This window comes from Buceros rhinoceros, unplaced genomic scaffold (genome assembly GCF_000710305.1).
Source record: "Buceros rhinoceros silvestris isolate BGI_N320 unplaced genomic scaffold, ASM71030v1 scaffold13394, whole genome shotgun sequence".
NCBI classification, from domain to species: Eukaryota; Metazoa; Chordata; class Aves; order Bucerotiformes; family Bucerotidae; genus Buceros; species Buceros rhinoceros.
Window position 1 is genome coordinate 48,288 of NW_010408883.1, and position 22,223 is coordinate 70,510.

Consider the following 22,223-nt stretch of genomic DNA (forward strand, 5'->3'; position numbering starts at 1 on the left):
CGCGGGACCCAAAACACCATCCCCTTGTGGTTCCTGGCTGCCCTGCCCTCACAAGAGCATCTCTGTAGCAGACTCCTCCAGCAGCAGAGAGGCAGCATAGGACACCTCTGCTCCAAATGCTATTCTGTTGTTAGAAAACTCCGAGGGTTTTTAAGCCTTCCACCACCTTGCTGACTTAACGGTATCTAGAGCAGCAGCTGGAGATCAGGCCAGACGATAACTCTCCAGAACCAGAGAGATGCATGAGTAATGCTCACAGGTGCCTTTGCACAGTACATCTTGATCTATTAAATATTACACAGGGAGAGAAATAGAGCTCGGGTGCGAATGCACACGTTGCTATACAGCTGTGCGCGGAGGCAGGTAGGGACATGCACACACACCTACACACACTTGTATGTGCTTGGGAGTTGATGTAATTTAGCACACATTTTCTCCTGTCATCTTGCTTTTGGCATAGAACAAGCGTCTGGTAAAGCAGGAGGTGCACAGTGCAGTATTACCGTTAAATATCGGAACAATTGAACTTCAATGGAAATGTACTGCTTGAATGCCAGGTTTAAACCCATATGCAAAGAACTCAGTCAGAACCAAGACTCACAATGCACAGCGCTCGCACAGTGTAATAAACTGGTGGACAAAGGTGGCTACTTAGCAGAAAGTGCCTTTTAAATTAGAGGATTCGAGCTCCCCTAATGTAAGCCCTTCCTGAACAGGTGTTATTCTGAATATATTGTCAATAATCCTCTTTAAGTGCAGTTTTAAGACACGAAGCATTAGCACCTTGGTTTGAAGCAAATTAAATCTGTTGTTACGGGATATCCACAAAACGGTTCACAAAGAGAAAGAGTTTATGGTCGTACCGAGCTCCAAGGACCAGCACTCCAGGCAGCATCTCTAGGACAGTCCTGCACATTGCACTGCTCTCTGTCCGGTGGCTTGTCAAGGATTTCACAGCTCAGGTCTGTAAACCTTTCTCCATTAGGGCGCTGGCACACCACCAGCCGTGTTCTTGTCCCTGCCCCGCATGGCTTCGAGCACTGGAAGAGGCAGAGGATAGAGCAATCACTGTCTGGGCAGCAAAAGTGCTGCCAAACGGTCGCTCGAAGCACTAGCACCTCTCGAGACCCAACAGTTGTTTCTGTACCCAAACAACCCCCTCTGGCCAAATCCTCCCCAAACACCGCAGGAGCCTCAGATGGGGCATCAGGCTGCTTCAGCTTCTCTCTTCCCAATGCTGTTCGTGCTGCTCCACAAAGATACTGCCAAGACCCAGTGTGATGCTGGAGTTTAATGTCTAATCGTTTGTCTCAGATGAAATTTTAGAAGGGAGTAATATTTTTATTAAAGAAAAAAGGCCTTCAGTTAAACTAGACTTCTTTTGAAAAGAAAAAAAGATCTTGATTTTTGCAGAATTTGCTTTTGCCTGGGAAGAAAATTTTTCCATGACAAATGGAAAGGAAAACACCATCAAGCAGTTGCTAGGGTTCACTCATTTATCAGAGGCTGCCTTTCGTGCTCCAATCTTTCTAATAAATGTCACCGCAATATCCCCCTCATCTCCCATTTTTCAGCCACCTGCTATCGAAAGCCTTCCCCTGCGCAGAGAGCCCGGGAGGAACGGAGCACTCACCTCTCCCCAGTTGCCGTAAGCCCACTGAGGACAGGGGCCAGATTCGCACGATCTCTGCTCCATGGGTTTGTTTTTCTCATCACAGTTATTTGCAGTGTATCCGTTTTCATCCTGGCACACCACGACCCGCCGCTGGAACCCCCCCGCACATGTGCTAGAGCACTGCAAGACACAATTGACGATGGCTTCGTTGAGTCCAGGAATAATTTTGCATTCCCAGCTCCCTCCCAGTGACCTGCACCGTGGGAATGCACCGCTAGACATTTAATACAACTAACAGGCATTATTAACTTCAAACCCAGCTATTGCGAATAGCAGTGCAATGACTTAGGTGCTGACTAAGCAGAGAAAATAAACACGAGCCTAGCTTTAAGCAGGTGAGTAACCCCCACTGCCCTTAATGCAGTGTTTGACATCCCATTTGTGCTTAATTCCCTTTAGGGACTTTCATGATAAAGCACTATAAAATGTTCGGGGTGAGCAGAGCTGGCATTAGGCCTCTGCTCTGCTTTGGCAACAGCTCTGCACAGCTGTAAACATCCCGGGAGACAGCCAAGAAGCAGAGGCTGGCCTTTGCCTCATGCAAAATGACGCTGTCAGCTTTCTGATGTGCCTAGAGAGCCTTGGAGATTCGAGGTGTGAGCAGCCGAGGAGTGATGCCTGCTCCCTACTGCAACACTTGCTCGTGTGAGCAGAGAGCAGACGGCAGGGAGAAGGGTCGCTCTTTGCTCTGCCTAGTGACTTTAAGAAGAGCCTGGATTAGCCTAAGTAAAAAAAAATATTCAAACCAGCAATAAGGAAGTCAGAGCACTTACAGCTCCCCAGGGGCCAATCCTCCACTGATTGCCTCCTGGTATATGCGCACGGTTTCGGTTTGGGCTGCCTCCGGGGTGCACTTTCAGGCGATGATCCGGATAAAGGAAAGGGTGGATGGGCCTGCCGTAGTCATGGCTGTTTGGATGACAAGGAGACATGGAGCAGTCTTGCTCGGTGGCAGGGAGGTCGTCTGGATCACACTCACTTCTATCCACCAGCTGGTCACTGTAATTGATGCAGATCACTTGTCGCGTTGCCTTACCTTGACCACAAGTCACCGAGCACTGCGTTACAGTGGGAAAAGGAGACACAGTCACATTTCCAGCTTTGAAAAATCAGACACACAGCTATTGCTAATAATGAACAGCAGAAAACCTTATCTCCCCGCTTATAAAAGGGCAAGTGTGGCCGAAACGTGTTTCCAGCAGCGAGGTCCATAAGGCTCTGCTGCAAGAGACAGCGTGATGCTTACAGAGCTCCACTCCAAGGCCTTCCACTGCCCACACGGCGTCACGGTGCACGTTTCTGTGGCTGATGGTTTTGGGAGGTGGAAACAGGCTGACTCGTCAGCCACTGAGCCCTGGTCGTCCCGACAGCTGACGTATCTCATCCGGGTACCCTTCCCACATGTTGCGGAGCACTAGGGAAGAACAACAAGCACTCTGCTAGAATATATGTATATTACAAGGGCTTTGGAATGAAAAAATTGGTCAGACTTAAAAATATCACATTGTCTACAATAAAATAATCCTTAAAGTATTATGACGCAGACTTACCGGTGTCCAGGACCCGAATCTCCACTGTGTCCTGTGAATGCCTGGTATGGATCTCTTGGCTTCAGGACTATTTGGATGGGGAGGACACGCTGCTATTTCACAGTCCTGTACATGAAATACAGGAGGGAAAAGATGGAAATAAAGAATTTGCAGATGTTTCAAGTTACACCACCTCCTCTTCAATCTAATTATAAACAACACACATCATCTTGAAAATCTGTGACCTGCTGTCTCCTTGAATCCTCTTGGTGAATCAGCAACACTTGGTATCAGTTCCCCTAGGGCTCCACATGCAGAACCCTCGGTGGACTTTTAACTTATTAGGAAGTCTACGATAGGGATCCCCATAACCATGGGCCATCTCCACGCATTAAAACCAGATGTTTTTGTGGCAAAAGATGAAAGTTCATTAAGAGAGTTCTGGTATGAACAAATGTCTGCAAAGCAGCAACTTTATCTCCCTTCAAAGCCCCCTTCCTTCAGCACAAGACCTGCAGCCCGCTTAACAAAGGTTACGCTGCTGAGCTGATTGCAGCCCACCACACCACCTATATCTACATGCTGATCTTCACCACACACTAAGCATGAAGATTTTGGAGACAGGCATGTTATTCTACTCGGCCTTGGTACAGTGTCTAACAGGAAGACTCTGGTCCTGTCTGGACCTCCTGGGAGGTCTGGTGACAGAAATGATGAATAGCCATGACTTTACCCCATGAGCCTAGAAGTACTCCTTGCCAAAAAGGAAATTAATACTGAGCGTCACTGCGAGGGAGAGAGCGGCTCTTGACAAATGGCCCCAATGATTTCCGCATTGCTGTCATTTCACTTGCGCTGGGGACGTGCATGCCAAATGGTGGCTGATGACAAGTGGGTTTCTTACCCCTTGACTATCATGCAATTGGTCTCCATACACGGGAAAAAAAGCCCCCTCCTAAATGTTGTGGCCTTAGTTAAACTCTGTGAAGTCACACAGGACTGAAGCCGGGCCGGGCATCAGCACTGCTACTCTCCCAGGTGACAGATAGACGGTAATGTTCTGTTCAACTCCTTCAGACACTCTGGACACAGCCTCTGCTTGAAATGGGAATTAACATGTTTGCTTTCAAGTACCAGTGAAGACAGCATGGAAAGCCTCTTCGGCAAATCTGCAAAGGCTGTACAACATTTCTCCAAGGGGAAGATGCGTCTGGAATCGTAGCTGGTGCATACGCTATATTGTCATGTGATGCAGACAAGAAATGATGGCCCCTAGCTGTCATTTGTACCACACAGCAACAGTCCTGCGGCCCAGCGAGCCCAGACTGCAGCTGCGCATGCCAGACCCCATGCGAGCCAAAGGAGGTGTCTGTGTGTCAAGACCCCAGCCTCTGAGGCTAGTAAACACTATCCCATCTTATCCTTCTGGTCTCTGGTTGTCTTCTCATATTCATCTACTGCTGCTTCATCAGCTCACGAGCTTTTAGAGACCAGCTTCAGCTCTGAATTTTGGACAGCCCCTCACACATCCCATCCTATGCCTGCAGCTCTATGGATATAAGCCATAAGCAAAGGCAATCTTTAGCCAGCAAAATCCTGATGCCCTCATAAGTTGTCCATTGCCTTTTTAGCAATGTGGTGCTTCAATGTGTAAGGTTAACGATGTGGAGAGGATCTGGATGGGAACTCCCTGAATACAGCTTCTCTGTCTCACTTCTACCAAAACAGAGTACTGCACCTTTCCAGCAGCCATGTAGCAGACCAAAATACTGCTGTGCATGGGCTGGCATTCAGGGCAAGCCTTCACATCCGTGAAGGTGCATCCTGGATGCCTCCATACGGACGCTGGCAAAAGATGGAGACAGGACAGCAGGATTTACCTGGGTATCTGTTGGCCTGGTTGCAGCATTACACTCGTTGTCATCCACCACCGACACATAGGTGCCCATGACACACTTCACCGCTCTCATCTGGTAGCCTTGGCCACAGGTCGTTGTGCACTGGGAGAGGACAGACGGGAGAAGAGTGCTGGGTGTGAGTAGGTGTTTCAGTTGGAAACTATTAATCAGCCCAGTCTGTGTTTAGGCAGGTAGCACAAGCAGCAAAAATAAAACCCAGCTTCCCTTCTGGTTTCTCTCCACGCACTTCAGCTTTAAATTAGGTCAAAGTTTTAACTCACTGTGCCCACCAGAGCCTTGCACGCTTCACTTGCTTCCTTGGGAATGAAGGTGCAAGCTTTTAAATGATTTACTTTGCTGCACACAGTAAATCATAGTCTGGTAGAACCTGCATCATATCCTTTAAAACTGATTGTTTAGCCCCATGATAGCACGACCAGCTCATGAATAATTTTGCTAATGGGAAATAAGTCTGACTGGGACAACTGGTCTGGGTTTGTTGCTGTATTTTTAAGTCAAGACCTAACAGCTTTGTGCAAAAGGAGATGCCAGGACACTCTGGGAGAAACAAGCAACTTGGATTTTAACTGAAAAAAGCCCTCACCAACCCAGAAAATGGAAAACATTAAAAGCGACACAAAGCTATTCAATGGGAGCAGCTTTTCTGTGAAAATTAGGCCATGTATTTACATGCCTAAATATGGATTTAAGAGTGTAACCTTGGAAACCCCTTTTCTGAAAATCACGGCCAATTTAGAATGACACAGATTAAATTCAACACAAAAGGCAGGTAGTGTTACCGCTGCCCATCTGCTGAAGCCAAGCGAACAGAGGGCTGCTTTGGTGTGCAAATCAATTAATGCAGTTATGTCACTGAATTTGGATGAAAATGTAGCTCCCAGTCTCGGGCACCAGCACCCAGGTCCCACTGGCTGGGAGCCCCACGGCAGCTCTCCAGTACCTGGCCCCATGGCCCCACTTGCCACGAAGCACACTCCTGCTGCTGGCACGTCTGCACCGACTCCGGCTTCGTTTCAGGATCACAAAACCTGTCGTTTAAACGATCTTCTCCAAACTGGCACCAGGTCTGGCGGTGTTTGTGTCCTTTTCCACAGGTGACCAAGCACTGCGAGGAGGATAGCACAAGCTCAGGCAGTGCCAGGGATGCGCTGCCAGCTCAGCAACTGCCCTGGCACTGAAAAAAGAAACCTGGAGACCCACTACAACCACTGCTTAAAAACTGGTGCCAAGAGGCGGCTCTTCAGCTAAGGACCACATGTGATGGAACACACACAAGGGTCTTGCAACAAGAGAAGATGGCTTGCAGGAACTGGTCCAGAGCAGAGGCTGGAGCATGGAGACCAAAGCGGGGCTGGGACCCTTCAGCACAGCCAAAGTGAGACCATGAAGTCTTTTGACTTCCAGCAGCTGTGAGATGTGGGGCAAAGCCACATCACCGCCCGACAGGGCTTCAGCTGTGCACAAGGGTGCCAAAGGCTTGCAGAAAACTTGCTCAGCTTTGAGTGCGTGCAATAAGGGTCTCTGCTCCCGTGGGCTGTAAGCGCCTCTTCCACTGCCCTGGCACAGCTTGGGCTGCCAGCAGCTCAACCCAGAAGACAGATATTTCGCAGAGAACAACCCCTGTTCCCACTTAATTGCTTCCATCATTTCCTAAAAGAACGCAATTCACAGAAGTGAGAGCTATTCGGCTACAAAAGTGACAAGCGGCCTTTGAAGACTGTTCTCCGGCATCCCGGATTCTGCTGCAGGGAAAGTCTACTAAGATACAGTTTTGTTGCATTGCAAAGGACACCTGCAGCAGTGCAAGAGGTGATGGTAATAAACAGCAGGGAGAGGGCTGAGCAAAATACTAGTAGGGTGAAATCCTGCCCTACAGCAACAGCCAGAGCTGCCGGGGCTTGTGAGGACAATCTCAGGGGAAAATGAGGGCAGAAGGTATTTTTCTTCCCAAAGGTGCAGAGGAACCGTGAAAAAACTAAGGAGAAATTACTGCGGGATTGGAGAGGAATTAACACCCTGTGGCTTTGAGGGAGGGAAATGGCCACTTGATGGGTGGAGGCAAAGCTAGTGACTTTGCCGCCCATCGCAAGCCTCCCAGTGCACAGGCTGCTTCTACAGGGCACGTGAGCCACCACACCCCAGAGCACAAACCAAATACAAGGGATGAAAGGATGAGCAGGGACAGAGGTATCTCTTTTTAGGCACCAGCCCCACAGGGTGAGCCCATGCTGGTGACCAGCACCTACTTCGGACCAGTCGCCTGTTTTCCACTGGGGGCACGAGAAGTCGCTGCATCGCTGCACCGTCAGCTTCTCCTGCTGACTGCACTTGCTGTCGTCCAGGACATCATTGTAGGTGTTCACACACATGGCTCGCCGCCGCCGCGTGCCCCCGCCACAGCTCTTGGAGCACTGGGAAGGAGAGACACTGAGTAAATATGTTTTATCACTCTATTATGGGCTGAGAGCCCATTTGCAGTCAGGACTGTGAAGAGACTACAGAAAACCTCCAGCAGAACAAACTGTACTTTAAGAAACCGGCTGTTACTTTATATATTCCTTTAAAAAGCCAGTCTTGCTAAGCTTAATAAAATCCTGCAGCAATGAGTTTCACAAATTCATTTCAGGTTGTAACCCCACTATTACTTTTACAAGTGTTGCCTTTCAGTTCTCTCAAATGGCTGTTGCTCATTCTCATTTTAGGAGAGATTAATTCCCTCTAACCAGGCCGCCCCCTTCACCATGCCCTCCCTGGAAAGCCCCAGGTTTGTCATTCTCTCAGTGCCAGGCCTGCAGACAGGAATTTGCTTGTTCATGGAAAAAGATAAGAACTGTAAAGGCAATGGGTTTCAGAAGTCCTTTGCTGAAGGCAACATGTTCTTCTCAACTCCTGGCTTCGAAGTGAGAAAGCCAGCCAGCAGAGCCTTAGCGTAATGAAGACAGACCTTGGGATGCTTAAAAGCATAAATTAATTGCAGCAGAAAATAAGGAGTACCAGGCTAATCTGGACTACAGTATCCTCCAGAGAAAGCACTGGAAGCAGAATCACTGCAGCCACCTTTTATACAAATGTTGTTTGCAAACTAAACAGTCTGACACGTCTCTATGTGCAAGGAGACAGTGTTCACAGTATCATCGAGCATCCCTTACCTCAGTCCAGGCCGAGTACCGCCACCCTCCCACGTTACAGTCTCCAGTGCACTTCTCCCTGGTGCTTGGCTTGGGCTGGCTGCTGCAGAAGCGGTCGTCGACCTTCTCTATCTTCCCCTCCAGCCTGCTGTACTTGGAGCAGTAGATGTCCAGGGTGCGGTACCCCAGTCCGCACTGGGCCGTGCATTCGCTCTTCCTCGCGATGTGCCACCTGAGCCGAGGAGAGCAAACATGAGCTGCAGGGCTCTGGGACTCTCAAGGGTGTTTGACATAAACAAGGAATATACGCTCCTGAACGGGAAGTTTTGTCTCTTTGTAATACTTCTCAATGCTTTGTGGCTTCCAAAAAACGGAGGCAGTTAACACTGCATTACTCCTTGCAGGGAAGGAGCTGTCACCAGGTCCCTCTTACAGGCAGCAAAGCTATGCTGCAACCCTGTGGGACTGTGCAAGGGAGGTGGTCCATGACCAAGCAAGGAGCAGTGCTTTGAAGGCTTTCCACCCCATGTTCCCCTGCAGAAGTGTCACCTCAGCCACTACAAACTAAAAGCTGAAAAACACAGCACCAGAAAATGATCTGCACAGTCTTGAAAGACATTCCACATGGCAGGATGCCTGCAAAACAGTTTCAGCTCTCCAAAGGGCAAGCTAATGACTTTCTCCAAAGCACAGGAGCTCCAGAGGTGGCAGCAGGGATGAGAGGTGCTCCCTCTCGACAGACAGGTTCCCACCCTGCTGCCTCCTTCCTGGGATGGGCAGCAAGGGCTGGTGCTGGTGGCCCTCAAGGACCCACTGTGTCACATCAGCCCCAGCTCTGGCAAGAGATGTGGGACATGAAGCCTGATCCAGAGGGATGTTGGAAGCCCTGGAGTCAACAGGAGCTGATTGCCCCCTGCACCTCGCAGGGGTGGCTCCTGGAGAAGGAGGCAGTGACCTTGCCTGCAGGTCCTGGAGACTCCCCTGCTGTTGCAAGTACTTACGCAGGGAGTGCAGAGCCCAGCTCCCAGGCTGAGCCAGCTAACTTCAGCACAGCTAGGAAAAGAATAAGATCAAGGGGATTTGGAGTCAATAGCTCCTGAACGGCGGGAGCCCTCACATCCCTGCCTGCTTTTCAGACTCCTCCATTTGCCCTTCTCAAGTTTCCAACCTGTTGCAATGGCAACAGCTGTTACCGCGACAACCCGACCTACAGCCCCTACACAGCCCCCGGTTTAACAGAGCAGGAGAGACCCCGCGGGAAACGCGGCCATCTGAATTGCTTCACCAGCAGCCGTTTAACACCACCGTATGAGAGCTCCAGAAAGGAAAACAGATTGCTTCTTAGAGGAAAATGGGTTGTGATGATTCAGGCTGTGCTCCATCGATTCCAGCTGGCCAGGAGTTGTCTGGGGACAGCCCCAAACCCGCTCTATGCTTAAGCCTATTCTTCGCTTTAAGCAAATGATGATAAATCCAAGTCTTAGTTACTCTTTTGCTTTGAGCATATGTTTTTCTCTCTTTGCAGGCTGTTTGTAGGATGGTGCTGAGCATTTCTAATCTAGGCAGATGAGAATTTCAGGCACCGTATTGCATAGGGAGATTTTTTTAACATTAGGCGATTTTTTTTTTAAATAAGATTGCACTAGTTTAATCCAACAGGAGAAACGTGGAAATGTAGCAAAGTGCCTCTCAAAACACTGCTAGTGGATGTCAATGCCTTGTGGTTGACCAAGCAGCAACTTCTAACCCTATTCTTTTTTTAAATTTAATACAGGGTGGTGAGAAAAGCAATTATGGTGAGCAGTGAAGGGGAAGAGGAGTAAACAATAAATACACAATATAATGCCTATACACGGCTGAGCAGAGCGCACCTTAATTCACATTCTGTGCTGCAAGGCTCAGTGATGGGGTCAGGCTGGGGAATTCGATCACATCGCTGGTCCGACACCGTGAGCTGGTCTGACTCTCTTGTACACACAGGTTTTCTTCTTCGTTCTCCTACACAGGAAAAAAAAAAAAAGGCACGTTGCTTGAGTCATACAGGAAAGCGATCAAATCAGTTATTTTTCTTACTCATTTATGGTAGCAATTAAGAGATGCTTAGCTGTGCTTTTCATTCTCTTTCAGAGGGAGGGGCTTAAGACTCTCTTAGAAAAGCAGAAGGGGTGTAACGCAGAGGAGATGGGCACAGGCAGGGCTGCAGCACGCCTGCGAGGACAGGCTGTGTGTTTAGCAGGGTCAGTGACTGGATGTCACACCCAAATCCAGACACCGGTGCCTTTTGCAGCCTTAGGAAATGCCACGGAATCGCATCTGCGCTTGAGTTTGTTCACCTGCAGACCAGGTTGCAAGGCTTACCTGGCTCTGAGGGGGTGTAAAGGTGCCCTGCCATGCTGTGAGCATCTCAGAAATCAGAGAGGGGTTTGACAGCACTGCCGAGATCCCAGACAAAGCCAGGACAAAACGAAGTCTTCCTAAGCACCCACCTTGGCAGAGCTTACTGCAGGGCTGCCACGGGCCATATGCATTCCAGTAAAACTGCTGCGGTTTGTCCTCAATGGGGATATTAAACGTGTAACGAACGTCAGGATTGTACAAATTGCCCACTGATAAAACCTGAGAGGAAAGAAGATGAAGCAGAGTAAACCAACAGACTTCGCTGCCCGCTGTTTTCAGTCCAACACTGCTGGCAGACTTTAACACACGCACAACGTATACTTCACCTGAAGCGTTATTTCTTGCTCAATCCGATCTGTAGAATTAATCCTTTCAACAGTATTATCCGATCCGCTGTATTCGATCACAGCATTCCCAACTTTGATTTCCCTTTTAAACATACTGACGACAAAGTCTCCATTTAATATAAAGTCTCCTTGACTGTTAGATAAGGCTGCATAGGTGCAAAAAACAAGAACTAAAGACGCAGAATTAACTCATACGTACATAATAACGTGGATCACGCGGTCTCAGTGCTCCTTGTCATTGGGGTGGGAGGAAAAGCCTGCTGGCACTCTCAGACAGAAAGGATGTAAAGAGAGCAGCAGTAGAGCTCCTACAGACATAATGCCTTCTCCTCCTTCCACTGCAGAGCCTCATTAAAACGAAGGCGGAATGCCTGAAGTGTTTGCTAAAGAGTTCACCCATAACCCAGGGCAGAGAGATGCCCAAAAGGCGTTGCCGGGCTGGCTGCTGTACGCAGCACACACAGTCTGTGTCCCCTCGCACACCACAGAAATAATCCTGCCCACATCTTGTTGTTAGCGGTGTGGATAGGGTGGCTTCCCTGTTGTTTCCAGGTGTGTTCTTACTGTAAATGCACCGACCCTCATTATCGAAATGTCGTTTTCTAGTAGATAATTACAGGGAGTTTGGTCAGTATCTGCCCCTCTCCCTCCTCCCACCTCATACTTTTTATTATTCCAAATCTTAAGGTATGTGAAAGCACTGAAGGCTTAAAGCCTAAATGCTTTATAAAAGGAACAGTTTCCTGAAAACAGCAGTCTGCTGCACAACTTCACACTAATGCGATTATGTAGCTAATTTCCTAAGTTAGTTTCCCCACCATTTCACCCATCACAGCTACATTACTACAAAGCCTCTGTACTGAAAAATCTAAACTTAACACCAAAACACCAAAGGGAAGGTTTTTACACTGAGTGAGGAGAGATAATGAAGCAAAACACTGCTTGGTAGTGAACAGGCATAGATGGAGGAAAAACTCACAAAGCAGACGCTATACTCGACCAAATTCCACACTTGGAGGTTTTGATGTCATTAGGCAGTAGTAAAACTCATTAAAGGATTCCTTCCCCTATACTGTATCTCCTACAACAGTAGGTACACGTCTTGGACTTGATGACAACATCAAATTCCTCCTAAATTGTTAAGCAACTACAAGGTTCACAGTACTGAGGGCCCAAGATTTCACACTCAGTGAGCTGCAAAATAAGTGGACACATGCACACTTCTCATTTGCTTCTAGTCAGGCCTAATGTGAAGAGATGCTTTCCCAGCAATATTAAAGCAACATTAAAGAAGATTTGACTTCATTGCTTCCCAAGAAGATTAAAAACCCTTCAAGAAGAGCCGAAGAGTTCTTTGGGGCTCCTTCTGGGGTGAACCAGCTTGAATAGGCACAACATGGGGAGGACTGTTTTTCTAGAAAAAACAAACAATGAAACATCCCTCCCTCCCGCAGGACGGAAAACTATCACACTTCAGCGAGGTTTTCCTGGCACTGCTGTGCATTCACACTGCACCATCTCATTTCATTGCTGTGTATGTGCAGAAGCGATGCAACGCGGCTGTAAATGACCGGCTGCTTGCATGCAGGGACAGACAGCCTTGCAGCACCCCAGCCGGGGAAGGAGGGCAGTGAGGACCCACTAAGCTTTTTGCCTGAATGAAGGGTCCGGCCATACGGACGGCACTTCAGAGCGACAGCCAAAGCTGTCAGCGTGGTTTGTGATAGTCTCCTCCACTCGTTTCTCAAATGAGTTCCTTTACCTTTGATGGGCTAGGAACCACCAGCCTAGTCCTGTTTTTAACATACCCAGTTACAGCGAACACTTGCGCTAAGCCCTGGGTTTTGCAAAAATGCTCCACAACGCAGGGATTTTGCAAGATGAAATGAGCTGAAGTGTCCTGCTCAGAGATGTAAGTCCCGTGTTACTGGAGCGCCGCTGGCAGTGCCAGACATGGGGTGTGCAGCAGAGGAGGAACAGAGCTGGGAGAACAGCCATCTCCCTGGGACTGCAAGGGGCCACAGCAAGGGTCCCTGCTCTGTCAGCAGCCTCAGTGGACTCTGGGGGACCCAAATGGGTCTTAACAGCAAAACAAGCCTTCAGCTGGGAGGTGTAACATCACCTGTAATGTGTGTTTGTGCTATCTCCACTCCACAACCCAAACAGAACTCTTTATGGGGTGAATTACTCAACAGCGCGGTGGAAAAGAGACACGTGGCCATGCTAAAGGCATATGTGCGTGCAGCAGACTGGCCTAACACAGCACCATGAGCATTTTCCTCTGCCTCTAGAGACATACCCACAGATTAGAGAAAACAGTGACTGTGAATGCCCAACAGCCAAAGGCCAAGTTATTGTTATATCTAAATCAAACATCTTTGGTGTAGAGTATTTCTTTGCAGTCTTTACTATTTCTTTACTGTCAGGCAGGGACAAGAAGGGCTCAGTCTAAGTGAAAAGAGAATTATTATTCTCAGAGGAATAGAAAATAGTTTATCTTTGGATTTGTTTATACACATGTCTTTCAGCGTACAGCATATTTACTCTCCAGCCAAGGCATGGTGACAGCAGAGATGTGTTCAGTTGTGACGAGGAGACTCCAGCAGAACTCAGAAGCCCGTTTGGTTCCCAGCTTTGTGCCTCAGCTCCCACCCACAGCCCAGGCTTGACAGTCCTTCCCAGCCTGACACACTCTGAGGGGATATTTCTTATAATCTGTGAATCTCCTAAACTTCGCATCAAGGATGGCATGAACAAAAAGAAGGAAAAAGATAAGGCTGAATATTTGACAGAACATGAGATAAATTCTTGATAAGAAAATATCTCCTCTTAAATGAATTCTTCACTCTCCCTAGCGGAGAGCCGCCAGTAGATATTTCACCACAACCAGACAATAAAGCAGCTTTCTGGGCTGAAACAAGGACTGCAACTCACCCAGGTAGTTGTCATCCTCTGGTTTCCCTGAGTAGCTGTGCTGACGCACATCAATATTAGTTGCACCAGCTGGGATGCGGACCACAACATTATAGCCTAGAAAAGATTTAACGGGAAGTCAAGGCCATTACACAGACATTTCATTTGCTTTTTATGGGGGGAAGGGAAATGAGCAAAATTACCTCACATTACACAAGCCGATACTTTTCATTTAGGGATAGCATAAATAGTTATAAAATGGAGTGTGCTATAGCTGGAAGGATTTTACATCAGTGTTTTTGTAGATTAAGTGTGGTAATGGCTTTTATAGACCCGCATTTTTCACTATAAAGTTTTTAGCAACAGATTCTTACCATAATGCACCGTGTTAAATGTGCCTGCAACAGTTTTGCATGAAGAATTATCCCCACCACAAACACCACATTTATCTCTTCTTGCTTTTGAATTCAGCACGTGATCGCATCCAGCTTGCTTTAAGAGAAAAATTAAAAAAAACTAGATTGAGCAAATACAGCCTAGAACAGCATTTACAAACTCCCCAATTAAGGCACACAAAAGCTGTGTATGCAAAAGGCTGCCACGAGATAAATTGTTTTTCTGCTGATTTACAGTGTGGCCATCCCACACCACTGTCAAACAAAAAGCAAGAATGAGAATTGCCGTTTGCAACAGGTGATGACCTCGCTAGAGAAAACTTCTTGCATGAGCTGTTCCCATAGAAAAAACTGTGAAAAATAATTGTGAATGGAAACATAAAGTTCTCCAGGGTCTAACCAGGGCACACCACGAACAAATCATCATTTAGATTCAGGCTTGGATCTCCACGGCCTTTAGTAACTTAGGGCAGATGTACAGCCATCCTCCTCACAGGGCTCTTCTGCAGAAGAGCAGAAGTTGGCACAAACTTCTGACTAGCTGGGATTTGTGCAGCCTGTGGATGCTGCCAGCACCCCTGAGTGAAGAGGGTACGCCAGCAAGATTCTCAGCACAAGAGAGACATGGACCTGTTGAAAAGGGTCCAGGGGAGGCCACAAAAATGATCAGAGGGCTGGAACTCCTCTCCTAAGGAATCGGGGTTGTTCAGCTTGGAGAAGAGAAGGTTCCAGGGAGACCTTACTGCAGCCTTTCAGTACTTAAAAGGGCCTATAAGAGAGACAGGGGCAATCTTCTTAGGAGGATCTGTTGCAAGAGGACAAGAGGTGATGGTTTTAAACTAAAAAAGGGTAGATTTAGACTAGATAAGGAAGAAATGGTTTACAATGAGGGTGGTGAACCACTGGCACAGGTTTGCCCAGAGAGGTGATAGAAGCCCCATCCCTGGAACCATTCCAGATCAGGTTGGACGGGGCTCTGGGCAACCCGCTCTAGTTGCAGGTGTCCCTGCTCACTGCAGGGGGGCTGCACTAGATGGCATTTGAAGGTCCCTTCCAGCCCAACCCATTCGATGATCCTAGAATTCTATTCTAAGGTGCAGAAGCCCTGTTCTGCCACACAACACACTCACTCTTGCTGAAGAGAAGGGAAAATACTTACCCGGCAAAGGCCCTGCACGCAGATGTCATTTGTGTCGGGGCCGCAGGGTGTCCCATCGATGACGCGATCCCGCAGCTGGTAATACGCTGTGTTTCCCGCCACGCGGCAGAACAACTTGCACCGATCCTTCATCAGGACTGGGGATGGGAGGGAGGAAAACCAGAAGTTTATTATCCAAATGCCATCACCCCGTCGTGGTGACGCAGGAGGCAGGATCTACATCCCCCCACCACTTACTGCCACTGTACTTGGGAACCCAGCGCACGTTTGTGGGCAGCCCATTGATGTTAAAGTGCTTCCCATCAAAGTCAGCGCACTGCTCGTCACGGAAATCCTTCTTCAGCTTTGAGCACGGGTCGGTGTTGCAGGATTTAAACTTCATGCGACGACCCACGCAGTATTTCCCTCCATTTTTAGGCCTGCAGAAAGAAGGAGAAGTTGGCTGGGATCAGGCTAGAAACAAGATGCGATTGCAATTCCGCAGCCTGTTGAGAACAGTTGGTATTTGCAACACCGTTTTGATGGCTCTGTCTGTGTCTACGCCTGTCATTAATTAATATCCCAGACTGACAAGCAGGGAAGAATATGCAGATGTCTAAGAAAAAAAAGGAACATTTGCTCTCTGGTGGATGCAGCAGCAGTAAGAGAAGCCAGAGAGGAAGAGCAACATCTTCCTCCTCATCCGAGGATTTATGCCCCCACCGGCGCTATGGATTTGGTGGGTTGCAAATAACAAAACATCATGGCAGAAAGGAGAAAGGGCTTTCCTGCAGAGGCTGACAGGCCAGGCAGCACTTTGTCCTTCGGGATTTCTAGCCCCAAATGGTATAAGTGGTAATGCTAGACACTTCTAAACAAGTTATCTTCATGTACTCCACAAAGCACCAGATATGGCCAATAAATACTTTAGCCCCATTTTATAGTAGGATGATTCTGGTACAAACTGGGAAGAGCATTAACATCCCAGACACATAAATGCCAGTGGATAAGCCTAGAAGAAATTGTCATTTTGAATTTCCTAACGCCCGGATTCAGCACTGGAGTCATAGAACTATTCCTGTCCTTGTACGTAGTCAGAGCCTTTGCCAGATAACAGCTCACTTCGGGGACCGAAAATGCCTGTCCCACTCCAGCCACTGCCAGCAGCAGTGCAGGAGCGAGCTGCACATGGGCAGCATCGGAGGAGCCCAGCAGAAGGCACTTCTCTGGTGAGGACTCACTTTCAGCTATGGTAATGCTGAGGAAAGCACCCTTGGGATACAAGTTATCCCATCTGCTGTCTGTTCAAAGGACGTTCCTTCTAGGAACTTGGGCAAGATTCCATATGCCCATTTACATGAAGCCTTTTATGTATATAATGAATTATAATAATAAAAGCACCATGCTTTACATGTTCCAGAAAGACCCCTCTGCCTCCTGAAACTTCAAATGAAACTGAGAGGGCATGGTGGGGGCTTCTACAAGCTACCACTACTAGTATGAAAAATAAAAACTGCAGTACCATCCAAGCAGCCTTGCTTTTCCCTGATGTTACAGAAGGAGGATGAAATGTCGTCAGGATCAACTTGGGCAAAGCTGTAACTATCCAAAAAGGAAAAATTATTACACCAACTAAGACCTGCTCTCGAGTGAGGTGAAGTTAGCCTTAGCCTCTCCCTTTAACAGACCATTTCAGAGGAGTCAGTGGAAGGCAAGAGCATCCCAAGCAGCCAGAGCCATCATGCTCTGACCATGTTGTGCCAGGGCATGCGTGTAGGGGCAGAGAGTGGCTCTCAAATCTCAGGACAACGTCTGTGCCCAGCTCCAGCCTCTGCTGCAAAATAATTACTAAACCTAGATCTTCTACCCAACTCTCAAACAAAACAAGCACCTGTGCTAGCAAGAAGTACAGACCAGAAAAGCGACTTGTCAGGCACTGAAGTCCTGGCACCCACATCTCCTGCCTTTCAGGGCTTTTCTTCAGGATCAGCTCTGCTTCACCCTGGGACCAGATGCCTATCAGTGCCCCAGGGCTGCTGGCAAAGCGCCTCCGCAGCAAGGAAGCCAGTTTGCACACCTGAGACCCTCCAAAAACACGAACGATGAGTGATAAACGGGAACCACCCCAGCCCTTAGCACGGAGATGCCCCCCATAAGCTTTCCACACCGCATGCAGCCAGCATCTCCTAAGAGAGACAGAAACCCCCTGCACATGTACGAGGTTCTCAACACACAGTGGGTCAACAAGTTCCTATAAAAATTGAAGACCATTTTTTCAGCATCTCGCACATAAACCACTTAATAAGCCCAGCAGAGCCTTTTCTCCCACAAAAAGTAATTCTTTACTCCTGTGTTTGAAAACTATTTGTGACTCAGCTAGCAGAGTTCCTAGCAGAGTTAAATAAACGTGGAGAAAGAGGGACAGAGCAGCTTGTGCTTGCCTAAAGATTACCTGCAAAGCAGAGAAGGGCAGGCAGACCTCCTACAACCCCATGGGCAGCATGCTAGGGATGCTCGCAAGTTTGGCAGAAGGAGTTTCCTCCTCTAGCAGCTGCAAGCAAGATGCAGAGCACCACAGCCACACACTGGATCTTTCCTCCCAGCCTCCTCTCCTCGCTGAGATACATGCTGCCATGGAGCAGACCCCTCAAGTCCTATCCTAAATGTTGAGGGGTATGATTTGTCTTTAGGCACGGCCTGGAGCAATAGCTGTTAACATCAGCTCTGCCTGCTCTCACATGCCATGGGGAAACTAAACATATGCCACTTGCAAAGGTTTCTGGTGCTTGCAATTAAGAAAATACCAGTGATAACAAGCCCAAGCAACCCCACAGCACCCAGTGCCGATTTCTATTTACAGACTGGTTTTACACCAGTTCTTAGTGGAGTGAGTCTAATTCTGCCTTCTAACAATACAGTCTATTATCCACCTTGGTTTGACAAACAACTTGAAATAACTGAACTGATTACACTTGGGACTGCCCCAGAGCTACCCCAGCGCAGCAGATGCACCCCGGACTCCTCCTGCCTCACAGGCACAGTGGTGGTTGCTGGGGGTTCCCACTACCGGAGCTCTTCCCACAGACTATTCCCACACAGGCACATCATCTACCTCCAGCTACAAAGGGACATGAACACCACCTGTGCCACAGCACACTCAGCAAGTCCAAATTGTTCATGGGGGAGTTAACAGGATTCATCATGTTCACTTTGAAAGCATTTATACTGCTGCAGGACTGTTGCAGTCAGACAAAGACTCTAAATTACGCAACCACAAACAGGGCATTTCTTAAAAAAAAATTGCAATTACAACATTTTTATGGTAAACACATTGCTTCCAATATAAATCAATTAAATTAAAATGAGACTTTTAAATATTTACTTAAGAAGAACATGCAGGAGCCTTTTCAAGGGTACATCTAACAAAATTCAAAGATGCCAAGCTTCTTCATTTCCTTTTCTCTAGACGTGACTTATGAGATTGAGATGATGTTGAATGGAGACACCACAAGCTGAAGGATGCTAACACACGCCATCACGTTGCAAACTGTCAGCTTCCTAACTGTGGCAGTAAATCTGCCCACAGCCACCGTTTGGGGCTGAAGCACACTTACGCTTCTGACACGTCAAAACAGAGCCAAACCGCCCTGACAGTACTAGGGTGTTTTTAAACCAGCATTGCTTTTCACAAAGTCTGAGTAAACAGAAAGAGCTGACCCTGAAAAATAGGTCAACGTCGTATAACATTGATTTTCAGTGTCGTGAATACAGGGTACTTCCCACTACATGATATTTTTATGGATAATCATCAACAATGTACTACAGAGATGGAAGGGAAAGCAGTGTTTGCATAAAACCTCCTTGTTCTGCCTCAATTTCCCAGCTCTCTGGATCATCTCTTTGATCAACTAACAGTCGGTGTGGACCCACTTTCAAGCCAGCATCGTTCCCCTTACAAGCTCCTGGACGCACCTCAGCTTCACTGCATTCTTCCCAGCACACCAGAACACCTCAGGACCCAGCAGACAGGCCTGGGGAATAGTGGGGTCTAGCACCACTCCCACCCCAACAGGTCTTAAACGTGCAATGCTTAATGCACCGTCTGCAATTACGGACCTTGAACAACTTCACTTGCAGACCTTGAGGCAGCCCCCAGCTCTCAGTGGCCCAGCAGCCCCAGGCACAAGCACCTTGCCAACAAGTGCTGTTTTGGGGGCCCTCAGGCTGCCACAATGAAAGGCCCCTCAAGAATTAACTTCGGGGCACGTGCATTCATCTGCACGCCTGCCCACGTGCCTGGGCTCATGCAATGGCTGCAGAAAGATCTGTGAAGCTCCAGCATGCAGAGATCAGTTTGAGTTCTCCTCCACAGCATCCTGGAGAGTGCTGGGACCGGGAATGGGTACGTGTGCTGCCAGTGACCAGCCCAGTTATCTATGGATGTGTTTACATGCCAAACTTAGCTTTCAGCACATGTGGATACTTTTGGGATGGACTAAACCACAGATGTGATCCAAGTCACATCCAGAGATAACACTTCCCCATCAAGAAAGCCATTCCTCAAAACAGAGCTCCTGGTATTGACATCTTATGAAATATGCCTTTTCCCCAGAATTTGGCAGCTATGCCTTGCTTCGAAAACCAGGGCTTGCACCACAGACCCTCTACGTGACATGCTGCAGCCGTGGGCTTTGTCTGTACCAGCCGGCCCTGAATTCCCAAGTGGGCAGTCTTGGTGGAAAGGGTCTGGTCAGCTAATACATTCCTTCAGTGTATGTCAAAACACACTCTGCTGCCGTTTCAGATGCTTACGGCTCTTCCTAAGGTCCTGCAAGATACTTGTCCCCATAGGTGTCATGACAGAGGCAGGAGCTGCAGCCTTATTTTCCATACCATGGTGGAAGAGGGGGGGTGTCATTTTCAATATCAGATTTAACACAGTATTTTCTTGGCATGCAAGATCCCACCCCAGATGCCTGTGAGCAGAAAAAGCTTTAAAAAGCTAAATCATCTTCAAATATAAAAGACTCTGAAAACTATTTCAGCCCTTACTCAAGGTATCTGGGTGGATTTTGCTGCCTTGACAACAGAGGAAACTGTGTATTTTTGAAGTACTTTGAAAAGCAGGAGAGTACTCAGTGCTGTCTCATCCTTCTGCATTGTCTCAGCATCCCCATAACAACGAGGATGCAGATAATAGGAGTCCACACTATAACGTCAAATAACAAGGACAAAACAGTAATGTCTCTGTGGATGCAGAGACTCTCCTCGCAAAGACTTCGTGAGGGAGGGAGAAGAGATCAGTGCCAGCTACTAGGCTCTCCAAAGAGAGTCTGGAAAATAACTACTATTTATCATAAGCGCAGGGGGTTTCACAGGCAGCTTGGTGCCAAGCGTATTTGGGTGCTTTCGCACATCCTTGCCAAAGCAATACACCTCATAGAACACCAAGATACAAAAGACAAGCTGTGAGAGAAGACAGAGTTTAAAATCCCTTGGCTAGCCTTTGGGATAAAGGAGATTTTCTATCAGAAAAATAGAAATGCCTTTCCAGAACATGGGCATACAGCTCACTGACAGTAGCCAAAAGCTCAGCAGCACAGCTGTGTGGAAAAATATTTTATTTTTGTGTTTCCCTGGCTTCTGGAAGACCATACGGCATGTGCTGACTCAGCACAGTGAGACGAGAACTCCTTTACTTGTGTGTTTCTCAGGACAGTGTTAATTAACGAGTTGGTGTCCTACTTCCTTAGCTCAACCCTTCTCTTGTCTTTTGACACTAGCACAGCTGTGCTGTGCCAGCCTCTCCTGTCACTTTGCCACCGTGCTGCAGATACAAGCTCTCCCTTCTCCCGTTAGCAGAGATGAAGCTGTCACTGGTGCATCACTAATGGCTATTTCCTTTGCAATAAGCCATCTAACCAATGACGAGAAAGTGGAATGAGCTTGCTCCATCTTTTTAAGACCCCTCAGTCCAAACAGATCCACAGACCCCTCTCTCAGTCTCAAATGAGAGCCCAGAAAACATCCTGCCCACCCTTTCTTGTTCTCATGTGCTAAAAGGAGGCAGTTAAACAGAAACCAGCACAGCTGACCATTTATGTAAAAAGGCTGTTTTCGTACCAGTTGCTCAACCTATTACTAATACTTCGCCAGACACACATTTGTCTCCTTGAAGTCCATGGCAAAATTCCCTGTCATTTCAAAGGGTGCAGGACTTTGCATTCCAGGCTGATGGCAAACATTTTTAAGTACCACTTTTTAATGGGGTACAGATTTCTGCTGAGGTTTGGCTAGTCTGCACCAGCAGACATGTAACTGCATAAAGGATCAGCTGCAAAAGCAGCCAAAAGCTGCAAAAACCAGACAAAGCAGGAGTGAAATGGTAGAAAACCATATAAAGGATCTGTCCTGTAGGAGCAGCTGTAAAAGCACTCAAAGCAGGGGTAAAATGGTCACAAATGGATAAAAACATGGTTCCTTCCTCCTTTCTCATCCACAGCTTTGGAGGAAGAAAAACAGCTTTGGAGGAAGAAAAACAGCTTTGGAGGAAGAAAAACAGCTTTGGAGGAAGAAAAACAGCTTTGGAAGTGGGACCCCAGCTGTGCCTCCCCAGGAAAAGAGGCAATAAACCCTCACAGGTATTAGCTTTGACCTTCTCTCTCCATTGAAGGGATCCCATTTCAATGCACTTTACTCAGAAACCAAACGTGTGACTGGCTCCTCCTGCGTTCCCATGCTGCCTCATCCATGCCAGGCAAAGCCACCTGTCCCCAGGGCAC

At 47.8% G+C, this 22,223-nt stretch overlaps 1 protein-coding gene across 1 annotated transcript in view; it reads right to left on the reverse strand.

Moving 5' to 3' along the window:
• ADAMTS9 (ADAM metallopeptidase with thrombospondin type 1 motif, 9) overlaps nt 1-22,223 on the reverse strand; it is a gene marked incomplete at its 5' end in the record, with an annotated part of 81,235 nt that overhangs the window by 34,929 nt on the left and 24,083 nt on the right. Inside the window, 16 exons of the mRNA XM_010135033.1 lie at nt 864-1,040; nt 1,634-1,795; nt 2,449-2,733; nt 2,922-3,089; nt 3,226-3,330; nt 5,085-5,204; nt 6,064-6,228; nt 7,370-7,534; nt 8,273-8,483; nt 10,123-10,249; nt 10,738-10,867; nt 10,975-11,141; nt 13,930-14,025; nt 14,283-14,400; nt 15,463-15,599; nt 15,700-15,881. Coding sequence (XP_010133335.1) covers nt 864-1,040; nt 1,634-1,795; nt 2,449-2,733; nt 2,922-3,089; nt 3,226-3,330; nt 5,085-5,204; nt 6,064-6,228; nt 7,370-7,534; nt 8,273-8,483; nt 10,123-10,249; nt 10,738-10,867; nt 10,975-11,141; nt 13,930-14,025; nt 14,283-14,400; nt 15,463-15,599; nt 15,700-15,881 — 2,515 coding nt within the window. The remainder of the gene's footprint in view (nt 1-863; nt 1,041-1,633; nt 1,796-2,448; nt 2,734-2,921; nt 3,090-3,225; nt 3,331-5,084; nt 5,205-6,063; nt 6,229-7,369; nt 7,535-8,272; nt 8,484-10,122; nt 10,250-10,737; nt 10,868-10,974; nt 11,142-13,929; nt 14,026-14,282; nt 14,401-15,462; nt 15,600-15,699; nt 15,882-22,223) is intronic.